A 16,728-nucleotide genomic window follows, 5' to 3' on the forward strand; every position below is an offset into this window, starting at 1 on the left:
CTCACCGGCCATCACAACATTTGAGAATAATTCTCTTTATTGCTCACGAGGAAAAAATATGTACTAAGGAGCAGATTCCTGCTACGGCAGATTCAATCGCTTGGCTATTTTTGTTGTTCACCAGCAGAGAGAAATGATATGATTGCCAACAAGAGGATGCGCAGATCTTTCACTCAATAAATAACTAGCTCCAGGAGTGGGGAATAAGTGTGTCTGGGAAAGACACCATTAGCTCATTTGGCTCAGATATCAAGATTGGCTATTCATAGAAAGGCTATTAGCCCAGCCGCAGATGATAACAAGGAATGGCGGGGGGAAGCAAGAAGGCTGGGGGGTTTCATACACATGGGGCCAGGTAAAAACCTCCAGAGTGCGTGCCACAGGAGCCAGCCTGTAATTGCAAAACTGACTGGTCTTTGCTTCTAGCTGTGAAGGGGTGGGCATGTGGCAGCCATGCCACTTCTCCCTCTGCGTTGGTCTTGAGGTGCCAGCTGTTATCTTGGGAGTAGGTTTAGCAAAGACTCCTTCCACACCTCACTGCGCCTGGAGGGAAGAGGGAGAAGCAGCCCAAGCTAGCTAATGTCCCTGCCACCCAGGCACTGGTTGCAGCAAGGACGGTGTCCCATCCGGAGGCTGCCCCACCATTCCTGTCACTGGCAGGCAGCAGGACTCCCAACGAGGTCCACACCAAGTTGTCCCGTGTAGCAGAGGTTTCACACAAGGAAGAGAAAGAGAAAGGGGCTACGTGGATGGTTCATCGGAGCGATCTTCATCTGCCCGGGGGGGTGGTTGGATCCTCGCAACGAGAGGAGGAGAGTTAGGGTTTGGTGGAGGTGGTGAAGATGGAGCGATCCTCAAAGGCAGTCGCTACATCGCAGTGGTGAGGACTTTCTCATTGTATTCGATGACGTTTTCGTAGGCGTGCTCGTTCTCTCGGGATCTGAAATATTAGGGAACAGTGGTCAGTTATGAAGCCTGCGAGCAAAGGTCTTTCAGTCAGGTCTATAACTGAACGGGCCCCGGTTTAAACAGAGAGAGGGGGGCGACCCATACTAGTCTGTGATGAAGTGGCCAGCGTGCAGAAGAACGACTGCTGTCTCTTCATAATTTCATGGGGGCTGGAAGGGACCAGCTTGGCTGGTTTTAATACTACGTGGCTATGGGTCATCGTACCTGGGCTGCTAGATTCTGGAAGCCGGAGTCGGGACTTTCCTATTGCTCTATTTAGGGTAGATCTTTAGGAAAGGTAGGGCAAAATGCCTCTGCTCCATCCATGCATGGACTAATACTGCCAACAATGCTAGCATTTCATTGGCAATTACTGATGCAATAGGAAGCTTAAAGGCCCCGATCTTGCAAAGACTGATGTGTCCATTTTACTTTGATGCTTCACTGTGCTTAAAGCACAGCAGGTATGTAAGTGCTGCCTACAGCACCCAGGATTCAAGGCTGGGCTCCTATCCAAGTACTAGTCAAACCTGTGACTGCTTGGCTTCCAAAATCAGATAAGTGTAGGTGTGCATTCAGTCTCATACGGCTGTATTAGGTGCATGCATCTTGTAGGATCAGGGCCTCGGTTTGCAAAAATAAGAACGGCCCTAGAATGCTAAACTGGCTAGAAACAGGAGTGAAACTGGATTAATACATCCAATCCAAGAGCACACACAAGACGATGGCAGGACACTTCAGCTTCCCTGGACATACCATCACTGAGCTCATAGTAGCTGGTCTTCTGCAGCAACACTTTAAAAGCCAACTTGATCATGAAATTGCAGAGCAAGAAATCATCCACAGACTGGATTCGGTCTGGTCTAAACACAGGGTCCAGAGTCTTATCCCATTGCATGGATTATGTTTTGTGACCCCTTTGTCCCTACAGCTTTATTGCATGTTTGCCTTGCTCAGAAGGGACCCCATCCCTCCCCCGGCACTTGCCTCCTATCCCCTCCCACCCTCCCTTCCCTGTCTTTTGCATTCAGGGAGCAGGGGGAGGTGGTATTAGTCTGAAGTCTTATAGACTAACCTTACAGACTATAGACAAACTTTATAGACTAACTTTTTATAGACTTATAAACTAACCTTGTAGACCAACCTTATAGACTAAATCAGACATGTAAAGCATAAGCTGTTGTGAGCCTGAGCTTGTTTCTTCAGATGCATATAGAGGTACTAGGAACAACCCTCTCATCTCTCATGTGTTATGGGGGCCATACAGGGGACACAGATGAGGGGAAGGAGGGTTATGGAGGAAAGTGGAAGGAGCTAGGTCCCTAGCACATGAGGAGGTTGCTCTAGACATACAACCAGAGACCATTCTGATCCCTGGTACCCAGAATCTGGATGGTGTAAAGATGCCAGAAAGTCATTTCTGACCCTCCCTCCACCCCACTGACCCAACACAAAATGGGACCCGTTGGGTCACAGAACTAGAAAGCTCGTGAATGGCTCCATCACCTGAAATCAGCCACGTTTGAGGAGTACTTCCCCTCGTGCCCATTGGATACGACGGGGTCCGGCTTGTTTCCGATGGTGACCACCGACTCCATGCTTTCGCTGCACAAGAAGCACAGTTAGAGCAGTTTAGATGCAACAGAAATGCTGCTAACCGCATGACCCAATGCACACAGCTAGGGACGAAGCAACAGAGCAAATAATTTCATCCTCTGTAATCATCATCTCACCACGAATTCCCAGGTGTTATCAAACCCTTTGAATTTTTGGTTCTGGGCAAATCTGATATCTTTTCTGGGACCAACTCAAATTATTGGAAAAATTCTTCTCAGCAAGCTTCTGGGTATAAATACCCTTTGTCAGGCTGAGGAAGTCTCTGCAGTTGGTGTGTGCTCTTCCTGGCTGGGATGCATAGTAAAGAAGCCAGAGGCTGGTATGCATATAAGAAAGCCATGCAGAAAAAAAATTTCCAACTATTTAAATTGGTCTAATACAAGATACTGGATTTACCCAAAGAACCTTGTCTTCCTGTGTCCTTCAACCAACACAGCTACAACCTGCAGCCCTGGTTTTGGGTAAGTAGCTCACAAAAGCAGAGAGATGGATACTTACAGAGGTAACCAAATTAGCTTTAAAAAAGAATGAGGCTGAATTAGTCCACACGGAGCTCCCAGCTAACACAACTACACTAAACTACCTTAAATTAATTCATTTAAAGCTAGCTTTATTTGTTCTATACTGCACTGCCATCTGCAATGTAGACATACCCAGGCATTAATTCCCCTTTCTTTAAACAGTCTGTGGCCTGATCATAAGACTCCTTTTGGCCTGGAAACCTGCAAAGAGACTCAGGAGTGGCTTTTTATCTAGGAGGGTCTCCCTTGTTCAGTCACAAGTTGCTCCTCAATGCTCTGCCATTAAGTTCAAGGGTTTTTCTTTACTCTGCCCTGCTCTTTCATGAATCTGGTGATTCATAACAAGGGGCGGGGAAAACTCAAGAGTTGGTTCCTGCAACACCCACTGAATGTGTACTCAAGTTTCTAATAATCATTCCTGCAGCATGCGTCTTAAAGCTTTTTTTCGAAAGCAGGTCAATGCTGGTGTCCCCCGCTGTGACGGCAAGTGGTGGACTTGTCCAAAGTGAGTTGGTGTGAAGGTCAACCAAACTGTGCCTGGGTCTCTGGAGACCTCCACTAGACTAAGCTACCTCAAGTCATCCCATGTGTATGTGAAAGGGCTTCCCAGAAGCCTAATGCCTCTTCTGGGGCCGGAGAAAGAGCTGGGTGGACCACTGACTCCCATTGTGAGCCATTCATTGGTGCACACTGCCTCCCTTTCCTCCTTAAGGTGGTTCAGGCAACAGGGTGCTGCGGACTGGGAAGGAAGAGCATCAACTGGTATAAATTTTTATAGCTCCACTGAAGTCGGGGGAGTGCTGCGATCCTGGGCACCACCCGAGGAACCGCTCTGTTTTCTCCGAGTGCTTGCTGACCGCTTTTCAGCCGCTTTTGGCAGATGGGGAAACTGAGGCAAGCAGGTCCTCTGCCCACAAAACCCTGGAGGAATCTATGATCCAGGTGGGAAATCAATGGTGAAACAAGCCTGGAGCTTTCAGGAGTGAGGGGAAGAGCGCGCTCAAGTTGGCAGATCAGGCTGGGGTCCATCTGCATGGTTGGCCTCCCGTGTGGTCTTTTGGAGCTTGCCCTTCCTCTGGGAACCCAGAATATTAGGAGAAGGCAATGGTTTGACTGCAGGGGGGAGCTGCCATCGGAAAAAAGGGGGATCCCATCTGCAGATGACTCCACAGCAGCTATTCCCGGTACGCTACCTCCCTTTCCAGGGCAGGATGCATCTCGGCATCTCCCCCCAGCCCTCCCCTTGTTCATCCCAGTCACAGACCAGAGCCCTGGCCATGGGCCCTGAGTGCTTCTCCAGAAGGTTTTGCAGCAGTAGCCAATGCAAAGGATTATGGGACAAGTTGTCTCCTTAAGATTACCGGGGCCCAGATTCTCCAAGGTGTTTCTGTGGAAGTCGCCGATCCCCATCAGCTCCGTTCAACCCAATGGGAGTTAAGGCCTCGATAGGCAATGCCTTTGCAGGGATGGAGAAGGAGGGAGCTTGAGAACCAGCCATGGAAAGAGGCCGCCAAGGTCCCTTTGCCAACAGCTCGGGGATGTAAGCAGGGAGCTCCAGAGCTAAAACCTCCAGGTAAAGCTCCTTGGCATGGGCTCCTCTCTGGAGAGAGTAGAGAGGGGGATGCATAACACACACGCACTGCACTTCCCATGAGTAGAGTCTACTGCTGCATTTAAGGAGAGTCAAGTGTCCTCCCAAAACTAAGAAAGACTAAGAAAACTAAGGAAGAGCCTGTAGCGCCATAATCTCCTGCCCTTTGCCTCGCCAGGTCTGCTAAGGAAGAAGGCAGCTTTTTGTGAGATGAGGGTACAGCTTGAACTCCACATCTCCAGGGCTATAGCAAAACCCTCCAAACACTGCAACTGGACTCAGGCACAGGCTGTTAATAGCTATGGCTCAGGAGTCCCTATACAGGCAAACTCCCAGTGGGGTTGTCACGTTTTGCTAGGAATGGTTGGACTTTTAAGGGCTTTCTATTTAGTCTACCTACCCTTTGTGTCCAGGTGACACTATGTACAGTGGCAAAGCCTGTATTCCTGTAGCAGCCCTCCCCGATGCCAGTGACGTGTGATGCAAGCCTACGGCGTTCAGTAAAACTAATCTGTCATCCGAAGTGTCTGCTCCTGCTAACTGGTTTGTCCAGTCTGCCTTGCAACAGCCCATTGCAAAACACTTTGCAATGTTCTTTGTTTCACTCTCATGTGGCTGGTGACCTGGAGTCAGTCTGTTCGGAGAGCATGTGCATGTGTGTGCATGCCGATACGCACACACCCAGCAACCGCAGGAGTTTGCACGTCAATTCAAAGCGGAAGTCGCGAGTAGCAATTAGATCAAAGCCTGGTTCACAGTTCGATCCAAGCCAAGCTTTTCGTCTCTGAAAGCAGATCCTCAATCTGAATCCCACCCAGTGCTCGGTGGGGGTTGGCTTCTGTGTGCTGGTTTAGGTCCTCATGGTATATGGGGCACCGATTCCTCCGGTGCTTGCTAGAGAGCGATGACCAGGACATGCGCAAGGGATGGGAAGGCATGGACAGGCAGGGACGTAAGTTGATAACCGCTGTGGACGGGAGGAAATCGGGCTTGGAACAACTCCAGGTTGCTAAGCTTCAGCAGTGTCTCTTCCGAAGGGAGGCCAAGTGAATTAAAATGGGCTTCTCTCCTCTCTAACCTTCCTCTGAGCCCTGGCAGGTGGATTTTAGCAGCAGAGCAGACCCGTCCTATCAAGAGCACCTTACATTGCTAGGAAGGAGTTGGGTTCGGGTTAGGGTAAGTGCTCAAACCTACCAAAAGCAGTGCAAACGGGTGCTTGCAGCAAGTGTCCAACAGCTGCTCTGCTTGGCCCTGTCCTGCCTCTGCTCAGCTGAAAATCTGAGTTTCAAGCTTGGCCATTGGCTGCTTCCACGTTGCAGTATAATTAGGGCCTTCACGTGCCTTTCCCCGGCTGGGTCAGGGGGTATAAGTGGCACAAGGCTAGGTCATGACGAGGGTGGGGTGTGACCGTGCTTGTGTTTGTAAGTACCGTATTGTCTGGCATGCCACAGACCTCAAAATAAGACCCGCAACTTGTGTGGGGTAGGCAGAATGAGGGAGCGGGGAAATAAGCAGAGGGAGTTTGCCAGAGTCACGGCTGAATCCTGAGCATCCGTGCTGAAATGTTATCCTTCTCATCGCTGCTGGCAAATTGGCAGCAGCTTTTGGCACCACTACTGCCAATTCACCTGCGTCTGTGACAGAGTTAACACTGGCAGCTCTGATCCTGAAGGGTGAATTTTCTCCCTGAGGCTGGAAGGGGAGGGAGAAGCACAGCAGCTATACTATAGTGTCTCCATGCTTCGATTCCTCCCTTCCAGCATAGACACAGGCCCCAGTTTTGAAGGGCCGATTTTTGGGGAAAGGGTGCGTGTGAGTACAGGAAATAATATCAAGGAGTTTCCAATACATTTGACTTCCCTATACGCATCAAATGCTGGTCATTAACTCTGGTATGCAGCCTCCGCAGAACTCACCCGGGTCGTCGGGAGAGACTTGTGTGGAGGGGCGTTGACAGTAGTGACGCCAAATCAACCGTGGCCAAGTTCCCACCAAGGAAGCACACTTACTCTTTCTCCTGGCACCAGTATCGATTCACCACAAAAGCAATCGCCACCAGCACTAAGAAAACAGCCACCGCGATGAGTCCTTGCATCCATGGCTGGAGCCTTCTCGCGGCTGCGGAGAAAAGGGTAGCAGACGTCACTTTTAGCTCCCTCCGTTCTACGTTCATTTACCGCCCTCATCAGCGCGGTAGCCCCAGGCTTGGCCAACACGCCTCTGCACCGTGTCAGGCTCCCCAGCTGGGATGTGGTTTCTCGAACATACTCAGGGCTGCTCTGAGGAAACAGCATTGCCTCATTTCCAGGATCCAGCAAGGATGGATGGGAGGGAGGGAGCAAGGCATGGTGATATTCCCTGCCCCAGCATGAAAGCAGACTAACAAGCCCTTAGAGCGTCATTTTGTATTATGCTGATCATCCTAGTCCCAACCCAGCTCCTAAATCTGTGCTTGGCTTAAAGCAGCTGAATACTGTTGACTTAGAAATGGTATGTTAAGGTTTGTTTTTGGGGAATTGGCTTATAGGTGTGTGTGTATATCTAGCTAGCTAGCTAGCTATCGATCGATCAATTGATATGCATATATCTATCTATCAGTCAATAAATAGATAGATACGCACGTATCCATCTCTGGATGGATAGATACGCACGTATCCATCTATCTAGCTAAGCATTAGAAGGGTTCAAGATAGGCAGCGGGGTTAATTGATTTCTAAAGAGCTTGGGTCTAAGGCGCACACACACAGCTCCATACAGACTTGGAAGAAGACAGGCTGTCTAACACAACAAGGCTAATGGACACAAAGGCTAGGAACAGGAGTACGTGCTATACCATCCATAACATGAGATAAAAAAGACACCAGCTAACAAGGCGCAGAGCAGGGGCCCCATAGTTCCTGTTTCGGGGGAATGGACCAGATTAGGAAAAGGCCCAGAAGGCTATGTGGATGTGTGAGCACAGAGAGACACCAGCCAGAGATAGCCACGGATGAAGAGTCGTCAAGAGTCATGGAGAATAAAAAGGCAGAGACTTGAGAGTAATAAAGGGTCCCTGCTTTTGTCTCGTCCTTCCCTCCTCCTCCTCCCCAAGAGGGGCCCCTGGGAAGGGTCCCAGAGGCCACCACGGACAGAGGGCATACTACCAGCTCGTCTCATCCACCCCTCCGAAGGGGGTGGTGTGGGCGTCGGTATCCCACCTCCAGGCCACTGACCTAAGAAACAGCCTCCAAGTGAAGACTGCATCCTGGGCAGATGTACTTCGACTCTGATGACAGCCCTAGGATTTGGTAGACATACAGAATTGCTGGATTGTTTGTATTGCTTCTTTTCTGTTATCACGGTGTATCAACACATTTGCCTATTATTGAATGGGAAATAATCGTGGTCGGTCTGGGTCCTAAATCCAGAGCCAACAAATATAAGTCTAACAGCCCTACTGCAGTCCACCCGGAAAGCTGTGTCCCAACTGCATTGGGACAATGTCTCTGCAAATAACTGACTCCGGTTCAGTGAGCAAACAAATTCCATTCAGGGATGACATCAAATATATATATATTTTTTAATTTATAAATTGTTTAGTTTTCCCACCCCCCTGTTTTCAACAAAACACTCCTTTTGGATCAAACACAGCATTTTGCGTGGCCCAAAACACAACCCCTTGTTCATTCTTTCCATGAACATGAGATCAACTGCGACCGAAACATCATTCTGCCCTTGAAAAATCCAAACATTTCATTTTTGGAAATGCTGATAAAACACAGGCGTCCCCCGTTCAGTTGGAATAAATTGCTAAATCTGACATGCGTTTGCTTAATGCTTCAATCAGCCCAAAACTGAAAGGACTTTTTGGCTAATGAAAATGCTTTGTCCAACTCACCTCTTGAGGATTAGCTGGGTACCCCATGAGGAAGTGCAGAAGAATTATTTAGTTTGGAGATTATTTAGTTTTAGAAGACCTGGGCTTTTTTTAGTCTTGAGAAGAAAAGTTTGACAGGGGATTTGATAGCAGCCTTCAACTCCCTGCCAGGGGCTGCAAAGAGGCTGGAGCTGGACTGTTCTCAGTAGGGGCGGATGACAGGACAAGGAGCAATGGGCTCAAGCTGCAGCAAGGGAAGTTGAGGGTAGATACTAAGAAAAACTTTCTCAATAAGTGAAGCACTGGAACAAGTTACCTAGAGAGGTGGTGCAATCTCCATCCTTGGGGGTTTTTAAGGTCCGGATAGACAAAGCCTTGGCTGGGATGATCTAGTTGGGGATGGGTAGGTTGGATGAGGTGTGACCTCCTGAGGTCCCTTCCAACCCTCGTTTTCTATGATTCTGCAAATTAGCAGTTTTCTGGGGAATTACCCAAGGCTTCATTGTCTGTCATAGAGTTGGGGAACTGCACCCAATCTTGAAGCCTGGGCCATACCCTAGGACACATGCCAGCTGAGCTGGGCTCTTACCTGACCAGCTCTTAGCCTTGAAGTCCCAGCCAGCCCAGGAAGGTGAGGTTGACATGAAGCACCTCTACCCCAACAGGCTCTCAAACATCACTACAATAGCACCCTCCAAGGAAGGCAACATAACGGGAAAGCCCGATGGTCTTTAGCTTGGCTCAGCAGGAGGCCGGGGGTGGCAGGGCAGAGCTTTCCAGAACAACAGCCCTAGACTGCAGCCTCCTCAGCTCAACACGGGGACAATCAGCTGATCCCTCCCTACCGGTCACCTTGCTCCTCTATGTCGTTTTCCATTAGAGCCCAGACAAAACCCAAACCCCTGAGCTTGATGGCCTCCTCACCTCAACGGGATCACAACCTGCCCCCAAATTCTGCATCTCACGCCCATCCCTAGTGTTGCATTCTCCGTGTACACAAAGAAAGCAAATCCCCCCTGTGTCTTTCCATTGCACCGGTGTACAGCACCGTGCACAGCAAAACAACGGAAAGCATTATTATGCCATTATAGATATCCATGGTGCCCCCTTATCTTAGATACTGTGTGTAGTTCTGGTTCCCCCATCTCAAAACAGGTATAGTAGATTCATAGATGTTAGGCTGGAAGGGACCTCAGTAGGTCCGACCCCCTGCCCTGATGTAGACAAGGCACAGAGAAGGGCAATAAAGATGGGGGGTGAAACAGCTTCCCTAGGAGGGGAGATGGAAATGGCAGAGACTCTTCAGCTTAGAAAAGAGACGACTGATGGGGTCCTACGAAGGAGGTCTACGCAAGTATGAATGGAGTGGAAAGAGTGAATGGGGAACTGTTATCATAATACAAATTTTCACACTATGACTCGTAATACAAAAACTACAGGCAGCCAATAACGTGATGAGGTGGTGGGTTTAAAACTAATACAAGACGTCCCTCTTTTACACTATGCATAAAACCCCCCAATGATCTGATCTGTAAGGGCCCTTCCAGCCCCTATGAACAACTATGAAACTCAGGGAACTCCTTGTCGCAGTATGTTGAGGAAGCCAGGAATGTAATCCCCTTTCTCTTAAGGAGGCCCACAGATTTAGCATGCAGCAGTACACAGATTTCAAAACCAAAAGAGATTAGACAAATCTAGGGAGGACAGGTCCATCCCACAACTGTCGGTGGTGTGACCTCAGGCTCAGGACATCCCCAAACGCTATGACTCCAGCTCTGACATGAGGTGGATCATTCTGCACGTGCTCCATTTATTACAGTTTTCCTAAAGCATCCACTACTTGCTACTGTTTAGGAGATGGGCCTCAGTGGATGCTTGGCCTGACCTGGTACAGCAGTTCTTTTGTCCATATATTCAAATATAAACTTTCCCCGAGGGACGAAGAGAGTTCTGCATCCTATCAGGGAAAAGAGTGGGACGGCTGCCTCCCAGAGGCTCCCTGCCTCTATATTTCAAGGTGTAGAAAACCCAGCAGCATCTCAACATCTCATTCCCTTCCCACTTGCATATGTGCAACATACACAAGTGATGCTGTACCAGCAGGCCCCTTCCAGTCCAATGTAGGTCCCATTGCCTCTTCTGTGTCTAGGGCACACACTCATTGCTGTTGTAGCTGAACCCCTCTTGATTTCCTTCAGCGTACCCTAGAGGTAAAGAACCGTCCAGGAATGAGGGTAGTAACCTAGCAAATCTCCCTGCAAGTCCACCAGCTGAATTGTCGGGTGGTCCCCCGGGACAGCGCTGCAGTTGCACACTCTTGGGCACACCCCCACCCACCCACTCCCACTTGCACACGCTGGACCTGAGCCAACGTAGTTGCCCTGGGGTCGCCCACAATGCCTGCTCTCTACCACGGGGCAATGTCTCCAGAGTGGCTGCAGAGAGGGCTGACCCAACCCCACATTTCTAGGTTTGCAGATAGGGAGGATGCACCCCCTGGCACTGTCCCTAGGCCTCCCCTCCATCCAAGGGCAGGGATTAAAGATTGCTGAGGCTGGCACGACTACCCCCGCCAGGCTAAGTTATACTGGGCACCTCTTTGCAGAGACCATGCACATGCCAAGAGACTTGTCTGAGCTCCCAGAGGAAGTCTGTGGTCCTCGCGGCAGGGGACAGGACCATGGATTCCAGGCTCCCATGTCAGCGCCTGACCCATGGAGCCATCCTTGTCCACCTAGGATTTTCAGGCTCTATGAAATCAGCAGGTTTCCTCTAGATATTGAAGGAACAAGGTGCCAGCAGTACCCCACACCAGTCCCCGGACTGCGGGGAACACCAACAATACCACCAACAATGTCTACCATGCCAACACCATGCCCCGTTCTTAGGCACTGGTTGTCAGCACCTTGTACAGGCATCTCTACCTGCCTCCGAGCACTCGCTGCCCTCCTCATCTCTCCTTCCCAGAAAACAGCCACCCTCCAGCTCCTGCCAAGGAGGAAGTAACTGCAGTGTTTTTTGGAGGTTATAATCCGTCGCTAATGATTATGATGTTGCAAAGAGGATTACGGAGGGTCTATTAGCATAACAAACCTGTCAGAGGAGGTGCCAGTGGGTTCGGCGCGACACTCTGCTGCTAGCAATGTACGCGCTCCTGCTTGTTTTTAGTGTGATCCCCTTCCAAGTTTCGGGGGTGGTGTGAGGCTGGAGGGGAGCCAGCCGACCGCAAGCTGTGCGGTGCATGGAGGGGGACGCAGCAGCACAGCAAGATGACACAAAAGCTGACGCGGGGCTAAATCCTCCCGAGTTGCACCAGCCATGCTGAGGACCTGCTAGATGGAGGGTGGGGGGAACTTCAGGCTGTCACTGAGGCCATTGCAACAGGGCTCAACTGATCAGGGGCCTGTTCCTAGCTCTGGCATCCGCAAACGGGCTTGGATGAGTGTCGATCCCTGTCTGTACGGGGGGGGTTACAATATGCACCCCTCCCGATCTCAGCTGCCATTTCCACACGCTGCTCAAAAACAACAGTAAATGGGCTTTTCAGGGTCACAGCTAATCTATCAACTCCTGTCTCCACCCTTTCCAGCAGGGCTGGGAGTGGCTCTGAAACTTTGGCATCCACTTTGGCAAAAACAGTGCAAACATCCAAAAGGACAGTGGGAGGGGAAAATGTCCTGACTCTATGTGCTGTGCATGAAGCAGAAAGCAGCAAACCGGTCCAAAGCCTCCCGCTACTCTGTCCCATTGTAGGAACATCCTTTTACCTTTGGCTTTTCCACCCAACATAAAGCATGCCTTATGGTGAAAACTTAACCCTGAAGGAGGGCTTATACCCAAGGAACAACCTAACAAGTGCTGGCCGATAGCTGGGGAAGCGAGCCGCAAGTCTTGGCAATTCAATCTGTTACTCACAGATGAAACAGCCTTGGAAGTGGCCGAGCATGATGGACCATTAAACCCAGGTTAGGCTTTGGTCTGAGATAGCTTCCCCCTCTCCATACCTCTGCTTTCTGTGCACTAGCTGTAAAATAGATCTTGGCATCACAGAGAACCGGGTGGAAGGGACCTCCTGGGATCACATCTGATCCAACCCCCTGGCCGGGGCAGGATCGCTCCTATCCAAACCATCCAATATAAATCCGTTGTCTAACCTCTTAGCAGGACTACACGTGGAGTCAGCCCTGACACACGCACAAGGCATGACAGCCTACCCTGCCGTGGGTAAGGCAAGGGGGCCACAGCCCTGCTGCCAGGAAGGCTCTTAAAACATGCTTGGGGGATGAAAGAAGGCCATGCTCCTCATTATGGATGAAGGCAAAAAAACCCTCAAACCCAGTCCATACCAATCTGTCCATGGGGTAAAAATTCCTTCCTGACCCCAAATATGATGATCAGCAGGGATCCCGGGTTTCTCTGATTTAAAAAAAAAAAAGTCCTCAATTTTCAGTTAAAAAAAATTTAACCCTAAATCCACATTTTCCCATGATTTTAAATGGAACACCACTAACACACACACACACGCACACGCACACGCACACGCACACGCACACACACACACACACACACACACACGGGTGTAGGTGAGAGTCATGTTGGTCTAAGGACATAGGCAAACAAGGCTCTTTGGGTGAATCTGATATCTTTTATTAGACTAACTTAAATAGCTAACATTTTTTTCCATCTATTTAAGTTGGTCTAATAAAAGATATCAGATTCACCCAAAGAACCTTGTCTGCTGAGAGAGAGAGAGAGAGAGGGAGACTTCATTTTAATCATGGAAAAATGTGGATTTGGAGGTACTTTTTAAACTGAAAGTTGGGTTGTTTTTTTTTAAATTGGAAAAAACTAGGATCCCTGGTGAACAACCTGATCTTAAGCAGAGGAGCAAAACGCTTTAGCCAGAAACCACTGGGTTTAAGTCCCAGTACGAGCAAAGCACGGCCCAGTCAAAATCCTCAGCTTTGGCTGCTGCCAACATCCAATGCTTCTGAGGAAGCTAAAGATAAATGAAGAAGAAAAACCCTGACACTTGAAGCAGCAAGAGAGGGAAAATGTCCTTCCCAGACCCACACAATGACCAGTAAAGCCCAGAAGCATGGGAAATACTCATAGTGAAGCACAGGCACAGCCACTCCCAGAGCATCCCTAACCAATGCTTGTCCAACATCTTCTTGAACGCCTCCGGTGATGGAGATCCCACAGTTTCCCTGGGCAGTTTGATCCACTGCCTCATCGCTGTAACATTGAATGAAATTTTCCTGATTTGCAACATAAACTTACTTTGCCTACGACTACAAGCTGTTGGTGCGTGGCCTGATCTCTGCAGTAAGAGGCAAGAAGTGCTTTCCCTCTTCCTATTGCAGCCCTTCAGGTATTTGCCGACTGCTCTCATGGCCCCTTTTAATTGCCTTTTCTGCAAACTGAACATGCCCACTTCAGTCATGCCTATCTTCCCTCTGGCAGAGCCCTTCCCCAGAGTCACTGGCAGAGATCGGCACCTACAGACACGCTGGTCTGCGGGGGTGCTCTATCGAGGCAAAGCAAGCACCGCTCTTCTATCACTGGGTGCCTATGCACAAGACACTTGTTCTCTTTCTGTGCCTCAGTTTCCCCCTCTGTAAAAGTCCCTTGAAGTCGGTCTATTGAGGAAAGTTAGGTGGTATTAGGTCCATTGAATCACCCACCAACACAATTGCAGATGCACCTGGAGCAGAATTAGGCAATGCACAGTAGCACAGCTGGATGGCAGGACATGACAAATGCACAGTCGCACAGCTGGATGGCAGGACAGCTGTCTCTAGCTGGAACCGAAGATGGCACGCTGCGACTTCCCAACCCGGAGGCTGCCTCTGACCATTTTATAAGCATACGACCTGGACTCTGACTGTGGCCCCCTCCAAACTGAGAGCAAAACACCTCTCCAGTCTCCTGAGCTCCAAGGAGAAACTCCCCTTCAGTGGGAATTGAACTGTGTGTGCAAGAAAAGCAACAGTTTCTAAGCACCTGGTTCAAAATGACCTAAAATCGTGTCACTGGCACGGGAAGGAAAGGCTGCTAGGCAAAAAGGGAAGACACAAAGGAAGGTCGATGAATGGGTCACAGCCTGGATGAAGTCACAGTGTTTTTCTCAACTAGCGCAGGGGGGGATGGGATGGTAAAATGTTTGCTCAAGGTTGGCAGCACAGCCTGCGATTCAACAACAGCAGCTCCTCTCCTGCGGTAGAAAGCTCCCTTAGATAATGGTCTCTTGGTTTTCTGCACATCTGTCCAGACAAATAAACAGAGGGCAGCTAATGGCATCCCTGAGTGAGGTCAGCACCCCTCCTTGATAAACTTCTGCTGATCGGTAGGAGGAAATCCTCAGCTGATCTGAGGATTTGCAGGAAATGGAAGAGCAACAACACAGTCCTTTGAAACATACCTAGGGGCCAAAATCAGGAGTGGAATCAGTGCTGGTGGATGTAAACCGGGGTTAACTGTGGATGCCTATCATAAGCACAGCTCGAACCAGGTAGATAGTCCATGGAGATCAACCCTAGCACGGGCATCGAAGGGAGGTGGCAACTCCCATCACAGTCAGTGCAAGCTGTGCCACTTTCTCATGGTTGTGCCAGGCTCTGGGAGCTCAGCACGAGGCGTGTATGCCGTGTCATGACTGCAAACCCATGTCTGCCTTCTGCCATGTGTGCGTAATGCCTATTGGCGTTGAGGCCATGCCGAGGGACAACTGCAGCGTGTGATAGCACCCCAAGAGATAGCTAGCCTGGTAATCATAACCACGAAGAGGTGGTAACAGAGGTTTGGGCCCACAATAGCAACTCGACCACACGTCAGATGGAAGCAAATGCTGGTTCCCAAAGCTTGGAAGTCCCTGGGTCCTTGCAACTGATATCTGTGCTCGCTAAACCAGGTCAGCGTGGGTGTGCTCCACTCCCATGTCCACTTTGCTGCGTCAACAGAGGCTCAGACGGAGAGATGAAGGACCGTATTGTCTTGCAACCTATTCATCGCTTTCCCTGCCATCTGCTCTGAGGATCTCATTCCCCCAGAAAGTCACTGAGTCAAAAGCTCTGTCTAGACCATGAAGACCCCGCCAACCCCCTCCATCAGGCACCCCCAGCAATGGGCATAGGGCGCATAGGATCAATTGCCCCAGTCCCCACACCGTGCCGGGCCATGTCAGTACCTCGCCCTGGCCTGCAACACCTCACCAAAATACCTGAAGTGGCCCTCCAGCCAAAATAATTGCCCACCCCTAGTCTAGACCTTATAAGAAGGTAGGATAGCTACTTGACTATCAACAACACATCTGGTCATGCCAGGTAAGATAAGCTCAACCAAGTTGCATCTAATTATCCCTCCCCTGGTCCATATTTCACAGTGGGCTGGGTGCATGAGAGGCCCTTTGGCCTCTGAAGTACAAGGAGTCAGCCATGGTGCTAGCGAGGGGCTGGATAAAAGCCTGATGACCACAGGATGGGAGGCTGCAGGTTTGATGGGCCAGCCACCAGGTCAGCCCAGCAATGCTTCTGGCCCAGATCTTCCACATGCCCACTTCCCTTTCTGGGCTGTGTCCCTAGCCTAGGTGGCCAAGGCACACAAAAGAAACAGCTATTTCTGAGCTCCGAAACAACAACAGACCGACCAAATAGTGGAGTCTGACCTCAGGTGGACCTCTGGAGAGAGGAGGCAGTCTGGGGGGGTTGCTGTTCACGAGGTGGGACTGCTAAGGGCACGGGCAGACCATGGTGGCTCAAGGCTTTAGGCCTGGAGCCCAACTGACTGGGGACATCCTCATAGTAAGGAGGACTTGGGCACGGCTAAAGCCCCCGGCTAACCTCTGTTTAGCCCCCATTATCAGCAAGGCTGTCGGCTGCAAAAAAACAAACACTACCTGAGCTCTCTTGCAATAGAGGGTGTTTGGATGGTCAGGAGTGACCCATCTGCGTAGCTCAGATACCTCCATGTCCCCAGCACTAGAAGCACGTCACCGTCAGTACTCCTCACAACATCCCCCTGACTTGGACGAGGGGGTAAATAGCACCCTGTGCAAATTTGCTGACAACACTAAGATGTGGGGGATGTGAGCACGTGAGAAGGGAGGGACAGGCTGCAACTAGATCTGGACAGGTTACAGGGGTGGGCGGATGAGAACAGGATGGGATTCAACACTGACAAGTGCAAGGTGCTGC

The 16,728-nt window shown here is 50.1% G+C and overlaps 1 protein-coding gene across 1 annotated transcript in view; it reads right to left on the reverse strand.

The window, feature by feature from the left end:
- Positions 1-23: 23 nt before the first annotated feature.
- The window catches only part of PDZK1IP1 (PDZK1 interacting protein 1), a 28,159-nt gene continuing 11,454 nt past the window's right edge, over positions 24-16,728 (reverse strand). Inside the window, exons 2-4 of the mRNA XM_019531381.1 lie at positions 6,687-6,795; positions 2,455-2,553; positions 24-940 (exon numbers count right to left, since the gene is read on the reverse strand). Of these exons, the coding sequence (XP_019386926.1) occupies positions 868-940; positions 2,455-2,553; positions 6,687-6,795 (281 nt within the window). The 3' untranslated portion in view covers positions 24-867. The remainder of the gene's footprint in view (positions 941-2,454; positions 2,554-6,686; positions 6,796-16,728) is intronic.

Source organism: Crocodylus porosus, unplaced genomic scaffold, assembly GCF_001723895.1.
Source record: "Crocodylus porosus isolate Cpor-Errol unplaced genomic scaffold, CroPor_comp1, whole genome shotgun sequence".
Taxonomy (NCBI): domain Eukaryota; kingdom Metazoa; phylum Chordata; order Crocodylia; family Crocodylidae; genus Crocodylus; species Crocodylus porosus.